Consider the following 24,338-nt stretch of genomic DNA (forward strand, 5'->3'; position numbering starts at 1 on the left):
GATCATGCAATAACAAAATACCTGACCATCACACAAATGCCCATCCAAAATAACTAACATGGCTACAAACAACTTGATACATATTTTGAAAAATTCTGAAGATATTTGATGTAACAATCTATGTCATCAGTGTTTGCAGGGGGGGGGGGGGGGGGGGGGGGGGGTAAGGGGGGAGGGGAAGAGAGAAAGAGACTAAGAGAAGAGGTATAATCTGATATCAAGAACCCAATGTATATTATTGCCTGATGTGCTATCATCTGTTTTTTAACTAACTTGATCGCGGAAATGGGGAGGTAGGAATTTATCAACATCAAAATATCTAATCAACCAATCAGTCAATCAATTGCTAAAAAAAAGTTCTGTATAACAGACAACATATGGACACAAATACAGCTTCTAGCTAAATCAAAACCTAAATTGTTTCTAACAATTATTTCAAAAACAAATGTAACAATCTCAATTCCCTACACAGCCCAGCTGGAATTCTAAATGAGCATGCAAGATACAATCAAAGCATTATTGAAGCTAAGTTATCAAATATGCAATAACCGTTCAACAAAACAACAATAAACAGCCCAAGTATTTGTTTTCTGGAAGTAGCGTGCATAAATTGTTTACCAAGTTTTTGCAGAAGTGGCTGCAGAAAGGCATTTGGCATTATAACTGTGTGAAAAATAAAAAAGTATACATATACAAGTTTATAAAGTGCATCAAATAAAATTGGTATTATAAAACAGTGTGTATAAAACATGTAAAACAATGTTAATGATTAGTAATAATTTCGCTTAAGAGAAGTAATAAAAAGAGATGTATTTGATTAAAAAATTTGGAACTTTCATTTCAGATAAAGTTTTTTCTTTCAATTTCCTTAGGGTTATATACACCCAAGTTAAGTTAAAGTTCCTTATACAAATTCTATCATAAAAGTTTTTGAGACATCTATGTGATATATATATATATATATATATATATATATATATATATATATAACTTACATATCAAATTAAAAAATATCAATTACACACTATAATTTGCAAGATTGTTCAATCATGTTTTCAAAAACTATTTGGCCAGAAATGCCTAAAGGTCAACAATATATTTTTCAATTGCTAATGATATGAAAATAGAGTAAGGCATGTGCAATTTATACAAAGTCACACAAGATATTATTCAAATCTATGGCATGGAAATTAAAAATTTCAAAAGGTGAAAAATGAAGCTGGTGTATAAAGAAAAACAAAATTTAATGATTATTTTAAGCTGATAGTAAAATAGCAGTGAAAAAAATAATTCTAAATATCATAAACTAACCAGCTGCATCATTTGTTGCTTCTGTCTTCCTCTTCTTTTCTAGCTTTCGAGCACGCTTTGCTTCACGCCGTGCACGTTCCTCTTCTTCAAGGTCAGCTCGACATTTGTGAAAATTTTCCACCACCACTCCGACAAACATGTTAAGCACAAAGAAGGCCACCAGGAGGAGGAAAGAAATGAAGTACACTATCCTCCACTCACTGTAGTTTTCAATGGGCTGAAATCAAGGCACATAGTGTATAGACAATATAAATCAGAACCTTTTTTTCTTAATCAAATAAATGTCTAAATATGAATTAATTTTTTTGTGATTCATAAAGGCCAAGTGCTACTGTGACAGAAGAAATGTATTTTTTTTTTTTTTTTGCTGAATAAATAATCACCTGTTGGTCAACTCCTACAGCATCCAGTCCTGTGTACATTATACTGACCCAGCCATCTTTGGACGATAATACAAACAGTGCCATCAGTGCCTGGTAATATTAAATAAAAGACCATAAATAATCTTAATTTATCAATTCAAACACTTTTTTCATTCATGGTCATCACATCCCAAAGATTCTATCATTCTGATAGTCTGTTGGCCTACTAAATGACTAGAGCCATAACTATTTCATGTTATAGACTTCATATAGAATATCAGTAGATATGCAGTACTAAAATGAAGTCTCCAAACTTCTTAAATGTAGACTTAATCTAACTGATATGCATAATGCCAATATTTTTGACATCACTGCATTGCATCACCACAATATGGCATTACCTGACCAAGGTTGTCAAAGTTATATCTGTGGTTCATCCATTTGTACTCTCTGCCCTTTGCTTCACACATTGTACGATTCTTTACATCAGACACATCTGGACCACGGCAATGGTAGAATGTCCCTTTAAACAACTGAAAGGCACGAAAAATGCACAGAAATACTATTATTACTAATGTATAAATCTAGTTTGATAATGAATATTGTGCAAACCATTTTGTAAATACATTAGTTATGTAAACTGAAAACTAAAAATCATTGTCAACACAGTAAATTAGACTCATCACATTTCTTGTTACCAGATGGATTGGAACTATTTCATAATAATAGTATGTTTTATAACACAGGATATATAAAAATAGAAATGTGTGCAATTGAACAGAATAATTGGGTGTTACAATGCACAGGCATTTCCTCTTAATCTATATAATTTTCCTTCAAAAACAAAAACAAAACAAAAAAAAAAAACAAAGAACTAAAAGCTATAGCGATCAATTTACTATATGAACATCAGTACCACTACTCACCTGCACTCCAAGAATACCAAAAATGATGAAGAAAGTGCAGCAGATGAGCACGATGTTTCCAATGGGACGTAAGGATGACAGAAGAGTCTCTACTACAAGCTTTAGCCCTGGAGCGCGGCTTATCACTCTGAAATAAGTGGACAAGTTGCGTTTTAAGATAAATTCTTTGCTATTATAGATAAATAAAGAAAGTGATATTGAGTTTTTTAGATGTTATTCAATACTATGTTAGTGCATGAATATCATAAAAAATAACAATTTCACTTGGTCTTTTCAAACCTCCAAACTAAAATGGCAATAAAAGAGGGAGTACTTGGAAACATCACAAAAATAAGAAAAGTGGCACTTGTTGGCATTAAACAAATGTAAATGGTTTATCTGCCAAAGTAAAGATTTCACAAATTTAGTTTCTCTGATGTGGTCTCAATCATTACTAAAACCAAGAAAATAAACAGATCAGTCTATTTTTGGCAGCACAAAATATTAGGAATTACAACCAAATGATCCAATTTTGTGATAAAAAAAACCTAGGTGAAAACCTTTCTCATGACCAATACTTATTGGATTTTTTAAAGACAAATTAGATGTTGATCCAATCTACCTAAATGAACATGTTGTGCAATAGATAGCAGAAAGCAGTGGCTAACTTTAGCTTCTGCTAGACGTCATACATCCATTGTGGTCTATTAAGGCTCTAATCTACCACAGGTACCTAGGTTCTCAAGCTCAACAATGACACCAGGTTGCTTTATAGCTTTGTAATAAATGGTATGTTAACTAGCGTAGGTGAGTTGTGAGCACACATTATTGAGTTTATTCATCAGCAAGAGACCAGATTTAGAACCATTAATAACCTCAGGAAGTTGGTGCAATCATTTAAATCTTAAGAAGTGATTATAATAAATGTTGTCGAGAAATGTACGTATGAAGTGTACAAATCTACTTCAAACTTCAGATCTGTGGTCAGAGTGACTGGTTTCAAAATTTACCCAGTTAAATGAATTTTGCAGAAAAATCTTAAGAAGAACACATTCCCATTCAAGCATAGCTTCATTTACTGAAAACTGCTCATTTGTGAGTCCTAGCATACTTGAGATAAAAAAAATAAGAATGTCCTCTCTCTTGTAATTTATTATTATTATTATTATTATTATTATTACTATTATTATTAATGAAAACCAATTTCAAATGTATCAGTTACAAAAGACATGAGGACATCAAATATAAATTTTGTCTGTGAAAGGGGAAGAAATTAAAACATTTGCTGGACAGGAAACATGTTTATACTTGTAGTTATACTGGCCATCCATGCCAAAGTACCCAATGACCGCATGAAAGAATTTAGTTTCCTTGAATTCTCATTCACACCCTCAAAGTAATATTTCTCCCTTTTGCCTCTCCATTGAAACATAAAGTACAGCATAGTGGAGGCACAGAAGACATTCAAGAGTATAATGTGGCAATAAATATCGCTCAAATATAAACAGTGGTTTATGTTTACCCCATTAGTCTACAATTGCTTTAACATCATGCCAAATGAAGTAGTTAAGCTGATTTACAAAGTGTCCTTGATAAAAATTAACTCACCTTGAAATTTGCCTTTCATGAAAGTAACCTTCAAATAAAGCAAAAATCACAATCTTCCCACTCAAAATTTTCTAACATTTGGAAGATATAATTTACAACAACAACAGCTACACACACACACTATGTATTCTGTTTCCTGTTCATCTTTACCATTTCTCACTCACCTAAGTGGTCTAAGAGTTCTCAACAACCTGAAGACCCTGAGAATGCCAAATATACGGGGACTGGAGGTGGCCGTGTTAGCTATGATGATATCCAACAAGGAGATGAAGACTAAGAATCCATCCATGACATTCCATCCACTCTTTAAGTAGCAATGGGTACCAAACATAAAACCTTTGGCTAAAACCTGGGAAAATAGATGCACTCTCAAACAGTTGCCTTTGATGAACAGTTAAATAACACATGAAAGCATAAGGATGGGTGAAAGTTGTAAAATTTGAAAATCTTGAAAACACAGTTTGCAATTTTTCACTACATTTAGACAATATTAAAACCAACAATCAAAATGAAGACTGAAAATCATAAAATCAGGCATAATCCTGAAAACTTTCACCCATGAGCAGTAAGGTATAACTTAAGAACATTTAAACAGAGTTCAGTATAAATTCGAAATATTTAATTTAATTTAGTAATGAAACTTTTATAAAAGGCAAGTTTCGCCAAAAGGAATCTTTTAGTTTTCTTGAAAGGCAGTGCTTTTTTCTTTGTTACAGAATTTAAAATTGCAATGCCTTTTTTCTTTTGTCTTGTGCCAGTTCATCTAGAAATCTTACCTTGACTGTCATTTCAAATGCAAAGACTGCAGTAAAAACATAGTTACTACAGGTGAGGAACTGTCTTTCCTACAAATAGAATTAAAAGAACATGAAATGAACATGGCACAATTCAAGAATACATAAACAAATAATTTACAATGTAAATAATGCCAGCTGTCTATCATGTTCATCCAAAAATTCCTAGCTTTTAGGGCAGGTTACTATAAAAATATTTGCTTTCAATTATTTTAGGGCAGAAATTGTGTTCAATAAGAGGTCAATCACTAATGATTATCTACATGTGAATTTATCTGGGAACCAAAGATACAAAATACAAATGACATGAACATAAATAGAAAAAAATCTTATTTCATTTTGGTTCGTGGAGGAAAAACATTTGATACAGAAATAAACAATGACATTCAATAAAATTTCATTTACATACTGCTGCTTAATTTCCAATGATAGCTGAACAAACAAGACGGGTTGCCATACATATTGTTTTCTTTTTCAGCCAAAGGTGACGCATGAGTTATGCAATCTATCAGCAAGACATTGACAGCATATAATAAAGTGGAGACAAATTTGTAGCTCCTACTAGTCACCATGGTAACATGAACACAAAGAACACAGTTGACATCAGAGTGTGAAGTAAATATATCGTCACTCACCACGCTGTCTGGGGGAATACTTGGCCTCTCCATTGCAAGGGTGATACAGTTCAATGCAATGAAAAACAGAACAGTATAATCAAACCAGTTCTTGGCCACCAAGTGGTGAAGCAATATCCTGAATCTGGAAAAAAAATGAGAATGTATTAACCATGAGGGATTTTTCCCCTTTTCACATTTACCAGATAACTCTTGCATTTAGCTGTGTGACATTTAACAATGCATATGCCATGGCTCTTTTTAAATGATATATTTTGTTTAACTATTAAACATTATTACCCATTATACTTACTTATTGTGGGGAGACAAGAGAAAGAGGGACCACTCCCAGCGTTCCTTGAAGCAGCCTTTTGGTTCTGGGCACCAAGAACAGGACCAATCCTGGAGAGAGGAACATCATGGATGAAACAGCAAATGAATGAATAAACAGAAAGAGAAAAGGAAAGGAAAGAGAGGGTGGGGTTGTGGGATAAAAAGTACAAAGATAAAAGAAGGGGACTTACCACTTCATCAATCTGTATCTGGTTCAACAGGTACAGAGGTGAAAATGGTAAGAAAGAAAGAATGTAGCAAGGAAGGATGGAAGGGAATTACTTACTGTTTCATCCATAGCATCTGGATCTGCTTCATCAAGACAATCTTCTTCTTCTTTAGGCTCCGCCTGGCTATCTTGTGTCCTATTCAAGTTATTCTGTTTGTAATCCTCAATCGGTGTAACACTCCCTATGGACACTTGAGGACTAAGAGTCTTGTGACTGTGAGCAGAATTTTCTTGTCTATGATGGAAGGAATTACATCTGGTTGCATTGCTCTTGTTACTGTTGAGAGAATTTTGCCTGCTGTGATTTTCTGTAAATGAATTTTTTGGTTCCAGTCTTCTATTTCCTTTGATGGAGTTTTGTGGACTAATGGAGTGGTTGCTTTTAACTGAATTTCTCGGAGTTAAAGGCCTCTGATTGTTGAGAGGTGCATGTCCATTGCAGTCACTAAAAGAAAATAATTCCAGATGATTTATAATTTCAGATTATCAATAAAGCTGATGACTGTTCTGAAACAAAGGTTTGATATCAGAGAGTATCACATTTTATCCATGAATGACATCCTTGGAATAATTATTTGTTATAGTACCATCTTTAAAAGAAAAAAATAAGCTTGTACAATAATCTTCCTGAAGCATGCAACTTTTTTTATTAGAATTTTTGGATTACAAAGCTTTTGCTTTTTACTCAGTTTTGATAAACATGATGTTAAAAATTGAAAAAAAAAATGCAAAAATAAATACAGTTTACAGAAATAAAATACTCAGGCAGTTATATTATTAATTTGCTAAAAGATAATGGAATGGAATGCACAAAGGTGATAACAACAACAATGTACGTAATTTCTACTATATGTTTACAATCATGTACAATGCTACATTACACTGTGCAACATTACATATGTGCATTTCACACAGGTATTAATAGGTAGAAAAGATTAAAAGTTCATTAACTAAATACACTATCTTTTACTGTAACAGTACACACCATAACTTTTTCTACAAACATTGTCCATATGGCTCTCTTATGGCTTAATTCCACACAGATAAACTTTTAAAAACTCTCATTACAGTGTATATAAAATATTATAAGTAATAGTGCCTTCATACAAGAAAATGAAAAAAAAACTGGAAAACAATCGGAATTAGTACATAGCAACTGCTGAACATTATTTATCAAATAACACGTGGTTAAAGCACTTCACACTGCATCCAAGCAAGACAGATGTAAACAGAAAGAATTAGTAAGAAATCTATCAACCACTAACACATGACAACTACACAGGTGAAACTAGGGATAAGTATACCTATAGGCTGACACACTAGAGGGGCAGCGATAAGAACAATACACTTGGGCATAATGGTTGGAAGAAGGCTTTGCAACATCCAATAAATGGAGGTAAGTTGGTCGAGGTACAGGTCGCGAAGCAGGTAAACTGAGAAAAGAAATGGTGATGTCAATTGTAATATTACACTCAATATTACTAGAATAATGCACAATAAGAAGCAGCACATCTGATATGTCAACAGATATACATTTTTTATCTTTCACATAGGGCATATATGTATAATACAAATTTCAAAATCAGAACTGGAGGCTATAAGGATCTTTCACAGAAAACAATGACGAGGCATTTCATGCACCTTTAAGGCCTTAAAATTCCTGAAGAGTGGGAGAACTGCTTTATTTTTTCAATATAAATGCTTTGATCTGTTGCCAAATATTTAAATGGACAGGTTATTAACAAAAGGTATACGTAACAAGCTAGAGCTCAAACACATTCCAGGTGGACATAAAAACACATAGGGGATGAAACATTTTAGATTCAATTGGATATGTGAGATTATATGCAATATACAGCTTTCATGTATTTGTGAACTTAATAAAAATCAAACTGGTCCCCTTTCATAACAACAAATTGATTCACACCTTTAGAAACATTATTAAACAGTTTCCCTTGAAAAAGAAACAACTAGTGTTTTTTTTTTTCAATAATGGACATAACATATTCTAGTGCAATATTAAGGTGTCACCCCAATCAGTAATATCTACAACACAATTACAGATAATCTGCCAAAGCATGCTTTTTATACTTCCATTAACTCCCTTCTTATATAACACCCCCATGATAAAGATCTCTCACTTAAAAACAAATGCACCAATACACAAACTAGAATACATAACATTTGCTGCACCGAGTTAATGTTGATTGTGTCTTGATTATAAAATAAGCATTTTGTTTCTCATTGTTTAATCCAGCACATTCTAGACCATATTCATACTGCTAAAACAATAAACAAATGTACTAAAATTGTGCTTCTCATATTCCTGTGCCCAATTCCTGAACTCAGATATGTATTATCTATCCAGCTCTTTCAGTTCAATTATTCATTCACCTATGTTTTAATGAGGTCAATATGCACATGGATTCATCTTTTTTAATGAGTACACTTGCCAAGCAGTTTTATGCAAGCAGTTTATGCCATGCCCTACCAAGCTATGTAGTAGTATTGTTTTATACTGTACCTGAAGTAATATGTGACACAATGCCTGGTGGTTGATAGGGAAAGACAATAACATCAATACACATACAGAGATATTAATCAGCATTAAATATTTACTTTGTTATTAATAGTAAATGTTTTCCACCTTCAAATAAATATTGTTTCAATTCAGTGATAATCATTAAACCACACATAAGGGGGACATTCAAAGCCAGTTTCATTCCAAGACGTAACAATCTCAGTTTTCTTATCAACAAAGCTGTTTATTTAGAGAGTTAGGCATTTCTTTAAAATAGCAGATCCAACAGGAATTTTAGCAGACTTTCAAATATTAGAAAGAACACTTAGTACAAAGCATATTGTGCAAGATCACAATTCATGCAAGGCTCATTAACCTGACAGTAGCATTGTACAATATACAATTGTATGGTCAAAGTAGTCTGCTTTCAAACAAACTCACCTCTGACTGGGGCTGGGGCTAGGGGGAGCCACTGAACCAGCAGGCTTCAGAGAATTTTTGCTGAAAATGTCCTCAGCATCGCTCTGGTCACTGCTGTCTGACTGGCCCACAAGGTTTGCCTCATCTTCCTTTGGTTCATTTCTGAACTTCCAGCTTCTCTGGCTGGACTTGCTGCTGGTGCGTCGAACGAGTTTGGGTGTTGTTGAAGTGCAGAGACGCGGTGAACTGCGTGAACTAAGGCTTCCATTCTGGAATTTAAGTACCTGATTTTTTATCAACAATTCAAAATGTAACAAAATTTGGAAAATCAAATACTGATTTTTTGTTATTTGGAAGGCACTGAATATTTTCATTTGCATCAATAAAAGATATAACCAAACAGATGCAAAAAATGTGTCTGCAGGCTTAAGTAATCACTCTTTTCATTATAACTCTTTTCAAATATCATTTTATTTGGTGAAAAGTGATTCAACATGAAAGGTAGAAAAGTAACAGTGAACATAGTTCAAATCAAAATAAAAGCTTTTAAAATATCTATCCAGTCATTAATCCCTTGGAAAGACCATATATTCCCATTTTAGATATTATTCATCGATTTCAGTTTTGTAACTTTGGCAGAGCACAGCTTGCTCTCCTGTGCACGTCCTACAATTAGATCAAACTCTAAGAAGATCTCTTTGATGACGCAGTAACAAAACAATGAGTTTGAATAATTTATCAATCAATCCAAATGAACAAAGAGCTCATGAAGTGCCACCTACGTACTGATCTGAATCTATACTGGCATCATGCCAAAACATTTCCACCATTAAAACAATTGTGACCTACATTATTACTGCAATTTATAATAAATAAAATAAACACCCAAAGCTTATCAGTTCTACCAACATGTTCCAGCTGCCATAAGAAAAAGAGATAAATATACTTTTATTCATAAAATATATGAAACTGTACCAAAAAAAAACGGAAACCATAAATGATGTACAGAAGGACATGGAGAGAAACTTTCTTTGATACGGATAAACTTTACTATCATAATAAAGTATTTTTGATATGAAAAAAGACTTTATTATGATAATCACAAGTGACAAATGAGGGAACTATTTAAACTTTAACTGTAGTATATTTGACCTAAAAGGTTTATTAAAAGTTTGAAGTGAATCTGTATTGGAAGGGTGGTTACTCATATGGCTGCCCAAAGTTATGAAATAGTATCTTCCTATACTTTATTAGTCTTCATAAGAACTAGGGCTTCCAAAACTTCCATCATCAAATGTCACTGAAACTGAAACTCTCATTCTATCCTTAAAAATAACTGCACAAACTTAGTATTAAAGCAATGTTATGTTAACTTACAGAAGTCCTATCAATGGTTTCAATTGAGGAAGAGCTGAGGTTGAAGGCATCTTTGACACTCAGCTTGTTGTTGTCCTTGCAGGAAATCTCATGGGGTGATCCGTGTGGCGTTGCCGCTGGTGTTGCTGCAGGGGTGGCCGCAGTGTGAGTGATTATAGGAGGGGGATATTTAGGAGCCTCGGGGTGTTGGCAGCAAGGATCTTCTTTAGTGACAGAGACAGCAGGGGGTGGTAGAGCTAACATTTTGGCTGTAAGAGATGACACAAAGTCCTGATGAGTTGGAGAGTTAGGACGAGAAGGCAAAGGAGTAGGTACAGTGTGTGTGATGATAGGAAGGGCAAGTGAGGGAGAGCTGCCACAGGAGAGACAGGGAGTGCCCTTAGAAAGGTTTCCCTCTTTGATGTTACACCAAGCTGAAGTGGAAGTGCAAAGAAGTTTAGCTGAAACAGAAATAATCAGACTGTTTTATTGTAGATAGTCAAGGAACACAGTAACATCTAAATGCATGCCTTTGAGCATTAATCTTTTTACAGTTTAAAGTTGTTCATTTTGCCTTTTTTTACTTTTTTGTTGCTTATTACCAATTTCAGGGTTGAAACAGTAACTACCAAACCTGTCCACCAAATTCTATTTGATAAATTTATTTTGTATATTACCAAAATATGTTCTTTCCTTCTTTTTCATATTTACCCTTTTCTTTATTATTTTTAATGTCCACTTCACACTCTGTATTGCCATTTACATCAGACAGTTTGTCTTTTCTTTTAGCTTCTTCTTTTTCTTCTTCTTTTGCTTTTTTCACTTGTTCTTTTTTCTTTTCTTCAGACTAAAAAAATAAAATCACAAAACTGTGAACACCACATCTATTTTTAAACCTACTTTCAGAAGCATCTGCATAAAAAACAATCCAAGCATGTTGGTAAACATGGCCCCTTATTTGATTAGCTGACAAATTACCACAGCAACTGCCAAATCATAGCAGCTGTTTCAGCTGAATATTATAGACAGCAGAGTGAAGGTATGAGTGATATGTTAAGTCAGCTTATGGTTGCTACTACAATGAGTAGACAACAACTGTTATAGCTCCGTAGGTGTCTTGGCATGCATTCCAACTCACAATCAATGGATTTCTGGCATACAGATATATACCATCCACCATGTTACTATAGATCATGAATTCAAAGCTGCATTACATTCAAAAGCTGCAGGGGACCTTTTACATACAATATATACAATAATGATGCAGCTTTAATCAAAAATCTATTTCTTTACACAGGTCAAGATTAAATAGCAAATTGAATGCCACTTAAAAAATCTAAATCATGTACAAAGCTTGAGGAAAATTCACAGAAGTAAGGCACTCACATCTGCTGAAAACCCCTCCACCAAAATGGCTACCAGCAGGTTAAACAGAACATAGTTGCCAAAAGTCATTAGGGCAATGAAATAGAGTGCTGCCCATGGTGATGTTTTCTCCATACCATTGTACAGAACTTGGTTCCAATCCTCTTGAGTAAGAATCTGCAAGAAAATCATAAAAACGGCTTAAGAATCTCAATAAATGAAAATTGGATAGCTTTAATTTTTTTCAATAGCATAAAAATTATCAACACCTTTACATTTGTATACTTTCACAAAAATTCACCTTCCCTTCCTCCCATTCATCATCAACAAATAGTTTTCTCACATAACAGGTTAATAAGATTTAATTTTAAACCATTTTTGGCCATTTAGCTGTTAATGATAGACACTATCAAACCTTCCTGCACAATACCTAGGCTTTATCTTTATCACATCAAAATAGTACTGAAAGCTTCAATACATCTTTGTATAACAAAACCCATGCATTAGGCTTTCATAGCGTTAATATCAGACAGAGAAGTAACAGAAAAAAAAGCAATTGCAATAAGCAATCTGAAAAAAAATCAAATCAACTCTAATCTATCTTGGGTACAGACATAAAGCCAGTTTACTGACGTAAGTAGCAACCTGGTTATAGACTTTGTCCTTTCTAATATCTTCATTTATTGATCCACAGCAGTGACGTTATTACATTTCACATGAACCCCATCTATCTAGCTGTGGTAAACCCTGTACATTATTATAACACGAATGAACCAAATTGACAGAAATACATTTATCTTCCCCATTCACAAAATCCCTGCCATTTAATGAAAAGGGTGTAACAAAGCAAGAAAGTCTAAACGTAACTGTTCATCAGCAAAAGCAATTCACATAACTTGTAAAGTGCTATAGGATAGTGTTTTTCATCTACTTCAACGCTAAGGTAATGCATGTTCATCTGTGGCAATTGTTAGAAGTCTTACTGAAACAAACCGCACTAACAACTACATAGACTACTACATTTATACAACAATGAAAGCTTGTCAGGTTAATAATAGCAATGTTAATGTTCAAAATGCTAATTATTTACCTGAAACACAGTCACCATGGCCCATATTGTGGTGTCAAAATTCATTCTCTCACAATTGCATATAATTTCTGGGTTGACGATATCTGAGCAGGTGCACTGTGTGCCATCCTCCCGGGAACAAAATTTACCACCAAACAAAGTCATGCCAAGAATACTACACAAAAGAAACAGGAGATAATAACAAAATTCACAACTACTTTGATAAAGACGCGTTTCTACATATCGCACATAATTTCAGGCTGGATCTGGTGGGCTGGGTTGCAAACAACATACATGCATCAAAACATGGCTGCAAAACTGGTATTTATAAAATTCATAATTTTTAATTATTTATTTATTTTGTATTTCTACACACTCAAATTGACAAAAATAATTTCATAAAAACCACAAGTGATATCCAAATTACCATTCTGAATAACATTAACATTAAAAAAGGGACTATTACCAGTTTTGCAAATGTTGCCAAAGTTCATGTAGCACAGAAAGCTTAAACAGATTTTCTTATTTCAAAACAGTGTATCTCAACACTGTTTACTAAGAAATCCTGTAAAAAAACCTTTTGTGCACACTTCAAACATAATATCAAATATTAACATCATCCTGAAACAATATAAGGTCCATTTAATGGAAAACTGCAACACCACTGCTACAACACTGACATATACTAAAGACAAAAGAAAAAACCTACAGATAGAACAAAATATTATGGTGAGTGCATCATCATATGGCAAAGATACAAAGGAGTGAAAAATGCTAGAGGCGCGTAGACGCAGGCGTAAATAAAGCACATCAAACAACAGCTACCCATTGTGGCCAATCAAAATACCTGAAACACAGTGATCATTGCCCAGAGGAGGGAATCAAAGTTCTTGCGATCACAGCTTTGCTTTGGGCCTCCAGGATCTTTGCAGAACTTACAGCCAAATAAACTCATTCCAAGAATGCTAAGAAAATAAAAGTATATAATGTCAATAGATATAACTGTGCAATATACAGTGGAAAATACATGAAAGCTTTTCTTTGTAGAATAACCAACCTAATTACTCAAGGATTTAACTCAGCCTGCTCATTATATGGCTATCTTGAATAAGGGGACTGCTTTTTTTATTTTTGGCAGCCATTTTGGATTTTATACACCTGAAGAAGCAAATACTGAATTCATACCATGGTGTTTTCTAACAGTTATATGATATTTTAAGCCATTAAATGACTATGTATTTTAAGTTTTAATTTGAAAGGGCATTTTGGTGACCATCTTGGATTTGACAGCCATTTTGGAATATTCAGACATGCCCATATATCCAAATTTGCTTAGAATTTAATTGTCCACAACTGTGCCAAATTTCATACTTGTAGGTAAAAATACACAATATTTCACCAAGTTCATGGACTATTATAACAAATAGACACAATAAGACCGGTGTGAATGATAAAACAAAACGAGTGTTATAATGAGCAAGTCCCTTAGTATCCAGTTAAATAGGATAGCCTTTCTACAAGCACATCTTATGGCATGTTGCATTTCTGCAATATATACATAAATGTACTGAACAGGTGAAGATAACCATGATATATGTGCAAAATAAAAAAAAATAGTAAAACCATGAGTTGAAAAAAATTAATTTCTGGACTGTTTTACATTGAACATTCTTTTAAATGGCTGAACAATTAATATAGATATGATTGTAAAGGCACATATTCTGACAGGTGCTGTCTCTAAAATTTTTACCAGCATGTCAACTAAGTGAAATAGATTAATTTGCAGAGCTTCAAGCAAGAAAATGGGTTTTGTTGGTCTGAAAGATCACAAAGCATCGCCAATTTACTGATTGGAGTCATATTAATCTTCACCTCTGATGCATGTAAAAATATTCACATGATATTATCAAAATATCTCTACTGTACTACTTCTTTTGTTTGCAAGCATTTCATGCAGATAAAATATAAATAACCATAAATTACATATTTTATTTAATGTATAAACCTGATTCATTTCTAGTGTCAATATAATGATACCATCACTTATGAAACTTTGAGAAGACAATTAAAAATATGCATGCAATGTGGTGTTTCATAATGTATAAAAATCAGCACAATATTTGTGAACTGATTGTTAAGTAAGCACAGATGCTTATACAGGAACAAATATGACATAAAGTGATGTATCACTTAAATATGACTTGACTTGTGAAACTACCAGGAATGCCTGCAAATTTACAGGATGCGTGAAAGATCATTTCAAATAATCTGTATCTTTTACAGAGTGCTGAGTGCTAAAACCAATATGTTTCACAAAAGCATATCTACCTGAATATAAACATAAAAAGCAGCAGTAGCAGGATAAATGTAGCAACATTATCCATTGTCCGTAGCATCACAACCAGCTGCCTCCGCAACGCAGGCATAAATCGCACCAATTTTAAGACACGTAGAAGACGGAAAGTTCTCAAGACTGAAAGGCCACTTGCTCCACCATATGCAATTTCAACAATACTGAAAACAATAAAAACACATTTTTGCAACTAACATTTATTCTTAGGGTCTTTTTAACTGCAAATATCTATAATTTTGATGAATTAATAACTCAAAGAATGCAAGCGCTTAAAGAACACCTGCTGGCCACAGTTAATAACATTACACCATATAGTTAAGTGCAAGTTGAACAATCTGTACTTTTTATCTAAACCACAATATGTAAAAGCTAACCCCTTGGGATGCTTGTTCTGAATGAGTACAATTTAACTAGATTGGGCTGACGAAAAGGTCCAATATTGCTACAAATTGCCTCTCTATCACAGCAATCAGTGTGATGAATCAATCCTCTTGGAATGGCTTCAGTATGGAGTGCTGGTCTTACATAATTTACACTAAATATCTATGACAGTTTTTACTCTGGGGAAATAGACATTGTTGTACAGAATTAAATTAAGCTAAATTTTTCAAAAAGAAAGTGAATGTTTGGATGTCTTCATTCTGAGAATTTGTGCTTACACAGATGTGACAAAGTTCTCTTAATGTGATTTTGCTCAGGACAATCTACTAAAACTGACGAGTTGATGGATAAAATGATAGACTTGCTAGTAAGATATTTACTGACAGACTTATTCGTACCATTTACAAGTAACACTGAGGATGCAATGAATTTAAGTATCAAAGATCAAATCCTGGATCAAAGCTTAGCAAAAAATACCATAATGTAGGCAGGTGGTAAGATGCACCACTTCTACTATATATAGTCTGCTATAAAATATGGATGCGTAGTACACACGTGTAAAAGTTCTAAGCTATACATGAAAAATGATAATGGATATAGTGGGTTACCAAAATAGCTACTATAAAGGCATGAATCTCAGTAATAAAGCATTGGCTCTACCTAAGAGTACAGTTCTTTCCTGTTTTCCTAGGGTAGTAGAAGCAAGTGAATTGCCACAAGGGGGCAGCACATCTGTTTATGCTAACAGGCCAATGGGGAGTCATCCTTTGTGGAAGTGTTCTCCCTTATTTATTAATTGCCATATGATCTCCAGCTATATGATAGGCACAATAAAACACTACACATTGTTACTCTGAGGAAAAGTAAAAGAAAGTTTTTTTTTATCAGGTCTTACATGTTTATGTTTTGTGCTTTAAAACCAAACCTCATTTAGGAAGTTTTAGAATTATTTCTATCTTTGCAAATATCGCTTGATCACTAAATTTCAAAATTTCAATTACTTGATTTATTCTTACTACTGTACATTTGTCCAATTTTCTACTGCATTTTTTATGGGATTTGGGTTTTGTTGAATCTTTGCTTTTTATAAAAATATAATTTAATTTTTGTGTGAAAATGCTATGTGAACTCAATTTGAGTACACACATACTCTTCAGAGTTTATATGTACTGGTTAGACCACAAACAGATTTCTTTTCAGAATGAACATCTTTGTCATCACTGCATACTTTTCATCAGCCTTCTGAAAATATGTTGTTCTACAGATGTTCATAAGATATTCTGAGAACATCTTACAACAGTCACATTCTCCACATACCACTTCAAAGGTTAGCATCTCAAAATTCACCCCACTTACCTCATTATCACAATGACAGCATCAAAAACATTGAATCCATTTTTGACATAACCTAGAACTCCCTCGGCTATAATCTTCAACAGCATCTCCAAAGCAAACAACGCTGTGAAGACAATATTGCAGTATTCCAGAGCAATGGTTAAACTGTCTGGCTGCAATACAAAAAGATCACCGACATTAACCAGTGCCTAGGTAAATGTGCTAATGTTGCAAAAAAAATCTAAAATATAAACTGAGATGTTTGAAACAGCTTTAGAGTTAAAAAATAAAAATGCAATAATTAATTTATAAAGTTAATTTTTTTCTTTTTTTATTGCTTCTTTACAAACGTCCTGATTGCGCAAGGACAAGAAGCCAATATACCAAAGCCTCATCCCTTTATATTGTCCACACTCTTCTCTACCCACAATACAAACCACTTCAACAACGATGATTTAAAGGTTAGTTGCATTTTGCATGTTTTCTGAGACCTGTGTAGACTCATTACACATATTCATAAGTATAGACACATATCATATTGCCAATCATAAACACATCAAATGGTAACTGTACCTGATTGTGGTATTCCACACCCATTGAACAGGTGTTCACAAAGATTAAACCCATGATCCCCCATGTGAAGTAATCACTTTCAACAAATACCTTTATTTTCTGTCGGAACTTAATCCAACAGCCTGAAAAAATCAATCATATTATTGTAGACTGAACATGTACCAACATTTGAATAAACAACTGTATTTCAGCAATAATCACACTTGATTGGCTAATTGCTGCATTATAGTTTTAGATTTTTTAAAATCACATATCAAAATAAGCTATTGTATACAACATTCATTGTTAAAATCTTATATGCTAACAACAACTACAACAAACATAAGATAGTCTTTTATGAATGACACTAAAAATATGGCTATAAGAGTGAAATAAAACATGGGAGGCTGACTATGCAAAACGGTCATGTCCTATCAAAACGTATGTCAGCAAGCATGTCAAACAACATAAATTTCAAAATAACAGTAACTTATGTGCCATGCTTTAAGTTCTAGGTATTATTACTAAGATAATAAAATAATCAAGCCTTATGGGATATTACAAAAAAGAAATAAAAATAAGTTAACTACTTGCTTTTTATCATACTTGTCTGTTTTTTATTTTCTTCTTCCTCTTCTGATTCTTCATCTTCATCCCATTCTTTCCCTGAGTCATCACTGTCTGTCCATTCATACTCTGAGTATGAACAGTTGCTATGGCGACAATCAAAGTCTGCAGATGTTGCAGTCAAACGAGGTGACATTTTGTCTCCTAGAATAATACAAACAAATCAGATGTAAGTGGGATACTGCAGCAGATATATGCCATATAGCATGATCTTAGTACTGATCAGTACTGATTAGTACAGATCAGAAAAATGGTGGTCAATTAACATGGGAAGTCATCAGGGAAAAATAAATTGGCTTAATATATCATCATTAGCATATTGCCCTACAATGAATACTAAGCAACTGAGAACTCCAACATACACAAATATAGTACTTTTTGAGGATTCTCAACAACATATTGACAAATATGCTCTATTTCTCCTATTATCAGATTACCTACAAAAATGTACCTCAATTAGCATGGTCAAAACACAGAACTATAATTTGAAGCAACAATCTGTGAATAACATGTTTCTAGAAATACTGAGATTGTATTTTTGATATGGTTTCCACACTTAAATTATTCATGATCTTTGTTCAATTTATAACTAAAGCTACAAGTAGAGTCTGTATGGCAGCTGATAGACTAAATAATATGCAAAATTTAGATGTCTGTCTAGAGCCCACTTTAGATCCAAATTTGGACTAATTAAGAGGGGTCATCTAACGATCAGATATTGCTCATCCGGCGATTTAAATGCAGAGGGGTCTCTTGGTACATAAAACAGGATGATAATGAAGTCTGGATCATCTAAGCCCCACGAGTCTGCATAATTTCCACTCTGACGATTTGAACCCAGATCCTTATGTCATGAATGGCGAAGCATACACATTTGAGAAGCTGAGCAAGCTGAAGAGACCCTTAGACCAAGACATCAAATATGTTCAAAATTGAACCTCAAGGTTCAGTTTGTAACGTTTGTAACGGATATTGTACCCAAATCTGCCAATAATGCATCTTTCAATCAATTTCTTTTTATCTTCCTTTCACAAGGATGTCTGTGCAGGCAATTTCCTGTTACATCCCCCCCTCCTCAAGCTCCCTTCTAACACATGGTAAAGCTAATGTGTGTTGATGCCCAGTCACCTTCAATATCCTCTTCATTTCAGAATGAACATTTTAGAAATAGTTAACTTTAATCAAATCTTCAAAAGGACTTCAAAGTTTATTTTTACACCTGACATACTCAAGCAGTACATTAACGCCTGAGGAGTCAGAGGAGTAAGCGTATTAGGTCACCATATATAAACATGGATTGATTCTAGGAACATGGCTCCAAATCACTTATCCCTTTTTTATATCTTCAAACTAGATGAAATATGTAGATTCCAAGCCCTGAACTTGAAAAAAATTGAGCTAAAAACAGAATTTTTTGATGAAAAATTCTAAAACCCTTACATATATAATAAGATAAATGACAAACCAATCTATAAACAAAGAATCAAACAACTTCGCTTACTTTATTAAATTCAATAATATGTGTTATTTTTTTAAGTCCCTGACTTGGAAAAAATGAGTAAATAACAGAATTTTTGATGAAAAATATTCTCTATTTATAATATGAAAGACAAACAACAAAAATGTACTTAGCTACATCTGTGAGTTAGGTAATGGTATTATGCAACCCATTGCAGATTCACAAAAACTTGAATAGAACTGAGATGATAACAATGATATTCTGTTTTATATAATCATCAATAATCAATCCATATTATATAACAATGACTGAAATAGGTTAACAGTGTGTTTTTTCAAAAGACATTATCTAGGGCTGAACTTTATCTTTTCTATAGAAAAAAAAAAAGAATCTGAAATAGATGGATGAAGCCCAAGATATCTCAGTCTGCACATTAAGTGACATTTTCAATGTGTCAATTTTCCTGGAATCCCAGTGAAGTAGATAAATTATTTCTAAGCTCTGGACCATGCCAACCCCATGCCAAATCTACACCTGTCCAATGAACTACTCTAGAATGAGTGAACGAAATCAATACATACAAACCTCGCACCGCCTAATTAATTACTATGTCATCTTATTACATAAAATCTCATTTTGTTGTGATCCTCAGAAATTTCAACCTCTAGTTGATTATCCTCATTTCTCCTGTAATATACAGCTAAGATTTCTGCCAAGGGAACAAGGAAATTATATTTAGAATAATGACAAAATAATATAATTTTCATTTTTCCTCTCACAAAAGAGGACATACAGTGCTTTGTAAATAAGTGATTCTTTCAAAATGTAAAAAAAGGGTTAATCTGACTCATAATACATAGTTTAAAAAGCAAGTCTTCGTAAATAAAATTTGGAAAGGGGGCATTTCTTGTTTTTGCAGTACAAGAAGCTTCATGTTCAAATTTCAAAATTTCCATTTACAAAGTCCGATTAGCACAATTGAGGCCAAACAGACAGAGGCATTTAGTTTGTATGCACAACAGAACAATACTCTTTTACTTTCGCCATCTTGGCTTGCATGTCGATGATGATTGATTAGATGATAGACAGGTGTCAAACTTGTCAGAGTACCTCAATGATCACACTAACTGGTGTGCTGGAAATATACCCCATGATGATTTTTAGTATAATATGACTGCATATACTGACTACAGATCTCTCTATCTCTCTCTCTCTCTCTCACACACACACATACACACAACACACACTCTTCCATTTATTTTTTAAAAAATATTTTACATTCAAAGAGAATGGCAATAAAACACAACATTTGCAGCAGTCCCTTTTCTTGTAATAGAAAACAGGTTTCAAATCCAACATACAGTTTTGAATGTCGAGTACAATTTATATATTTTGGGTTGTCAGGTATGATATTAGAAAACCATGATTCATCAAATGGAACAGTAACTGTTGGAAATCATGATGGTCATGTTTGATGAACAGGCCAACCAGTGCTTGTCAATATGACTGATGCCTATGTTTTGTGCATTCAACCCGAATGAATAAGGAATGATGCAACATGAATTCTGCAATTAACTTGCCCAATACTAATCTCATTGTAGAAATCGCATAAGAAGTGTAAAAAAAAAAAAAGGTGGTTCTTATAGTCAATTACTGTAAGAAATAGGAAAGAAAATATGACAGCCAATGTTTTACCCTTGATCATCGCCCTCATGAGTAATACCACATCATATGGATTGGATTCCGCAGAGAAATACATTATAAAACCCAAATCAAGACATGATGAATTTCTTACCATGGGAATTAGAGATTGCCTATTTTGAACGACATGCAATCAAGGACATTTGCTTTATAGCCTAGCTATTCAACTCACAGTAATCTCGTTCTTGTACCAGTCACCTTCACTAGTTAATAACTTACAGGTAAAACCAAGAGATGTGTTGTTTATAATGGCATCATACTAAATATCATGCATCCCATAAGGCCTTTCAATCTAGCTATTTCTCTACTATATGTACAAACAGAAGGGAATTAGATATGCCATAAACTAAGCCATCTTTTTCACTCATTAACCATTAATGAATATAAATGTTGCATATTGACAAAATGATGTGCATTTCTAATGGGGTGCAGAATTAATTCAAATCCAACAGTATGGAAGAAAAGTTTCAAGTACCTTATCATATGTTAATAATAAGGTGTTAAAAAATTGATACCAAAGACAAATTAATGTAAATAATTTATTTTCTATACATCAAAGGGATTTGAATACTGCTAATTTACTATTAATCTCTTATCTATTCCAACTTAACTGCATGGGTCTCTTAAACTTGTTTTAGGATATCAAATGCCATAGTTACTTGCACAGATTCTTTGTATCTGGTATCTAACATAGAAAAACTCACTAATTACTCATAACAAAATTACAGGTAATAGTTTAAGTATAATTTCATATCTATCTGGTATAAGTAACCAACATTTTCTGTCACATCAATAAAGCATCAGAGCCATGACAAATCTCAAAAAATATATATGGTAAAATGTCAGAAAACTAACCTGCCCACTGAAAAATATTCTGCAATAATTTTTTGATAAAACTGGACATAGAGAGGACAGAATAAATACAGTTTTTTTTTTCAACCATTAGAGTATTATCTACCTATACAAAGGACAGCCACACAAAGCACTGTCGACATAATTACACCATCTATCATTGGCAAATTATCAGCAATAGATTTTATGAAATGTGCAAACCTACTAACTTGATTTAAATATGTTGTGTAATCTTTATAAATGAAGCATATATCAAGTGTTTAGGTACCATCAAACAGAAAAATACATTTTACTTAAAACATCCAATCAACATACTTTCGGTCCATGTACTAAACAAATGTACTGTGAAACTGCTATAATAATCATGTATAGCATCAGCAAATAAAAAAAAAAAAAACTTACCTTTTTCAAAGGCATGATAAGGACTGAGCCTGTTGACATCATACTCTGGTGTAAGTTTGGACTTGGTAGCTAGAACATCTGAGCACGGTACACTGCAAGAACTATTCATAGATGGTGCTGGGCTGATAGATACCACCACATGATTTGGGGAAGACTGGCAATTTTTTGATGTCATCAGAGGGTCGTATGGTGCAATTAAAGTAGGATTTTGTAAAGATTCTGTTGAGGGGTTCAAACTATTGTTGTTGCTAGGCAATTGCAGATGATTTGGTCTCCGTGGTGATGAGATGGGGTCAATTACAGAAGTCTCTGGACTGGCACGTGGTGCGACGACAGCTGTTGTAGGCGAACTGTTTATATGGTAATGGTGATGATAATGATGGTGATGGTGCAGATGCAGTGTCTTCTTTTTTCTTTTCTTTTTTAATGAAATACTTTTCTCAGGTATAACTTTTTTCTGTCTATTTGCATATACACTACAACACTTTCGTATGAATCTCCTTTTACCCTTTCTAAAAAGGTGTCCAATATATTTAAGTATTTCATCATAACAGCCTCCAGGTTCAGAAGAACTTGCTAATGTACTGCTGCTTTGATATCGTTTCCGTTCTTTGTTCATACGTTCAGTTTCCCTCTTTTTGGTCTCTGAAAACTGCGTTGCTATAACAACCAGGCATAGATTAATCATGAAAAAGGAACCAATCTGAAAATGAAAAATAAAATGGTGCACATTATTATGTTTCTGAGATTCATTTAAGAGACAGGAGAGACAGTAATGTAATCTGCACAACAATTACCTTTAAGCAAAACTGATTAGACCTTCAGACACATTGTTTGTTAAATTACTCATGAATCAAGATGCAGATTAAATCCCATTTAAGGCATTGCATGTAAAGGACAAACTTGAAATAATTAGGTAAATTCTATACAGGAAGAAAAATGTCAATGTAACCAACTACTAAATATATCAAAATCTTTAATTTTTTCACCCTATCCAATGACAGAAATGACTGTTAACATCTATATCAAAATTAAAGTCTTGATTCATCCAGTTGTTTATAACTATGATAAAGACGGACTGATAATTAAAGCCCATACTGGAGCCATATGCAGTGACCTCCATTTCAAACACAATTTCCAGTATAAGATTTAATTATAATTATGCTTTTCTTTATTTATTGTTCGAAATAGCTCGGTTATGCCAGGATCAGTTTATGTTAACTGTTACTGAATTGGAAGATAGGAGTCGTGAGCTGACAGTGCCTGAGCGTTTTTTTTTTTTTTTTTTTTTAACATATATACATTTAAAGTAACTAAATAAACTGATAATTACCATGGCATAAGGTGGGTTCTGCAAAAAACGCCTACAATCTCTTTAACAAAACTGCATTTTTGTTTTATAACAATGGCTTTACAGAGTGGACACTTACAATGGCAAGGTTGATAAAGAGCCATTAAATCTATTCTCCATTAAACCTCTGAACAGATCAAGCTTTTGACCTGCCTTTCTTGGCAATTTATTTCCCGACAGTACAGCAAATATTTACTAGCTTTACTTATGAATTTCTATACTATTGATCTATACCCATCATTATTAAATGGCCTGTGGATGAAACATCTAGTGTCCACTTTACATCTAATCGATTCTTTGCAAATAATAAACTTGGGAGTACAGACCTGGGGCTACAAGAAAGTCACTATGGGGAAATGTAAGTGCAACAAGTCCAGGCACAGATAAGCAGCAGAACATATCATCTAGTCTCAAAAATGACAGAATCAGAAGTGGGCC

At 33.5% G+C, this 24,338-nt stretch overlaps 1 protein-coding gene across 16 annotated transcripts in view; it reads right to left on the reverse strand.

The window, feature by feature from the left end:
- The window catches only part of LOC106178756 (voltage-dependent T-type calcium channel subunit alpha-1G), a 72,727-nt gene that overhangs the window by 16,937 nt on the left and 31,452 nt on the right, over positions 1-24,338 (reverse strand). For 5 of the 16 annotated variants that reach the window (XM_013562061.2, XM_087003676.1, XM_013562059.3 and 2 more), the window contains 22 exons: positions 22,550-23,252; positions 18,103-18,279; positions 17,530-17,651; positions 16,978-17,129; positions 15,216-15,401; positions 12,909-13,062; positions 11,840-11,995; positions 11,165-11,300; positions 10,475-10,914; positions 9,119-9,366; positions 8,681-8,704; positions 7,461-7,589; positions 6,214-6,601; positions 5,908-5,996; positions 5,616-5,739; positions 4,963-5,031; positions 4,351-4,535; positions 2,600-2,726; positions 2,075-2,206; positions 1,695-1,784; positions 1,312-1,528; positions 619-663 (listed from right to left, as the gene is read on the reverse strand). In XM_013562061.2, the coding sequence (XP_013417515.2) occupies positions 619-663; positions 1,312-1,528; positions 1,695-1,784; positions 2,075-2,206; positions 2,600-2,726; positions 4,351-4,535; positions 4,963-5,031; positions 5,616-5,739; positions 5,908-5,996; positions 6,214-6,601; positions 7,461-7,589; positions 8,681-8,704; positions 9,119-9,366; positions 10,475-10,914; positions 11,165-11,300; positions 11,840-11,995; positions 12,909-13,062; positions 15,216-15,401; positions 16,978-17,129; positions 17,530-17,651; positions 18,103-18,279; positions 22,550-23,252 (4,093 nt within the window). Of the gene's footprint in view, positions 1-618; positions 664-1,311; positions 1,529-1,694; positions 1,785-2,074; positions 2,207-2,599; positions 2,727-4,350; positions 4,536-4,962; positions 5,032-5,615; positions 5,740-5,907; positions 5,997-6,213; positions 6,602-7,460; positions 7,590-8,680; positions 8,705-9,118; positions 9,367-10,474; positions 10,915-11,164; positions 11,301-11,839; positions 11,996-12,908; positions 13,063-13,734; positions 13,853-15,215; positions 15,402-16,977; positions 17,130-17,529; positions 17,652-18,102; positions 18,280-22,549; positions 23,253-24,338 lie in introns of all 16 variants that reach the window. The other 11 variants (XM_087003679.1, XM_013562071.2, XM_013562067.2 and 8 more) reach the window with 9 other exon arrangements.

Source organism: Lingula anatina, chromosome 2 (genome assembly GCF_051362555.1).
Source record: "Lingula anatina isolate TDL-2025a chromosome 2, LinAna3.0, whole genome shotgun sequence".
Lineage (NCBI taxonomy): Eukaryota > Metazoa > Brachiopoda > Lingulata > Lingulida > Lingulidae > Lingula > Lingula anatina.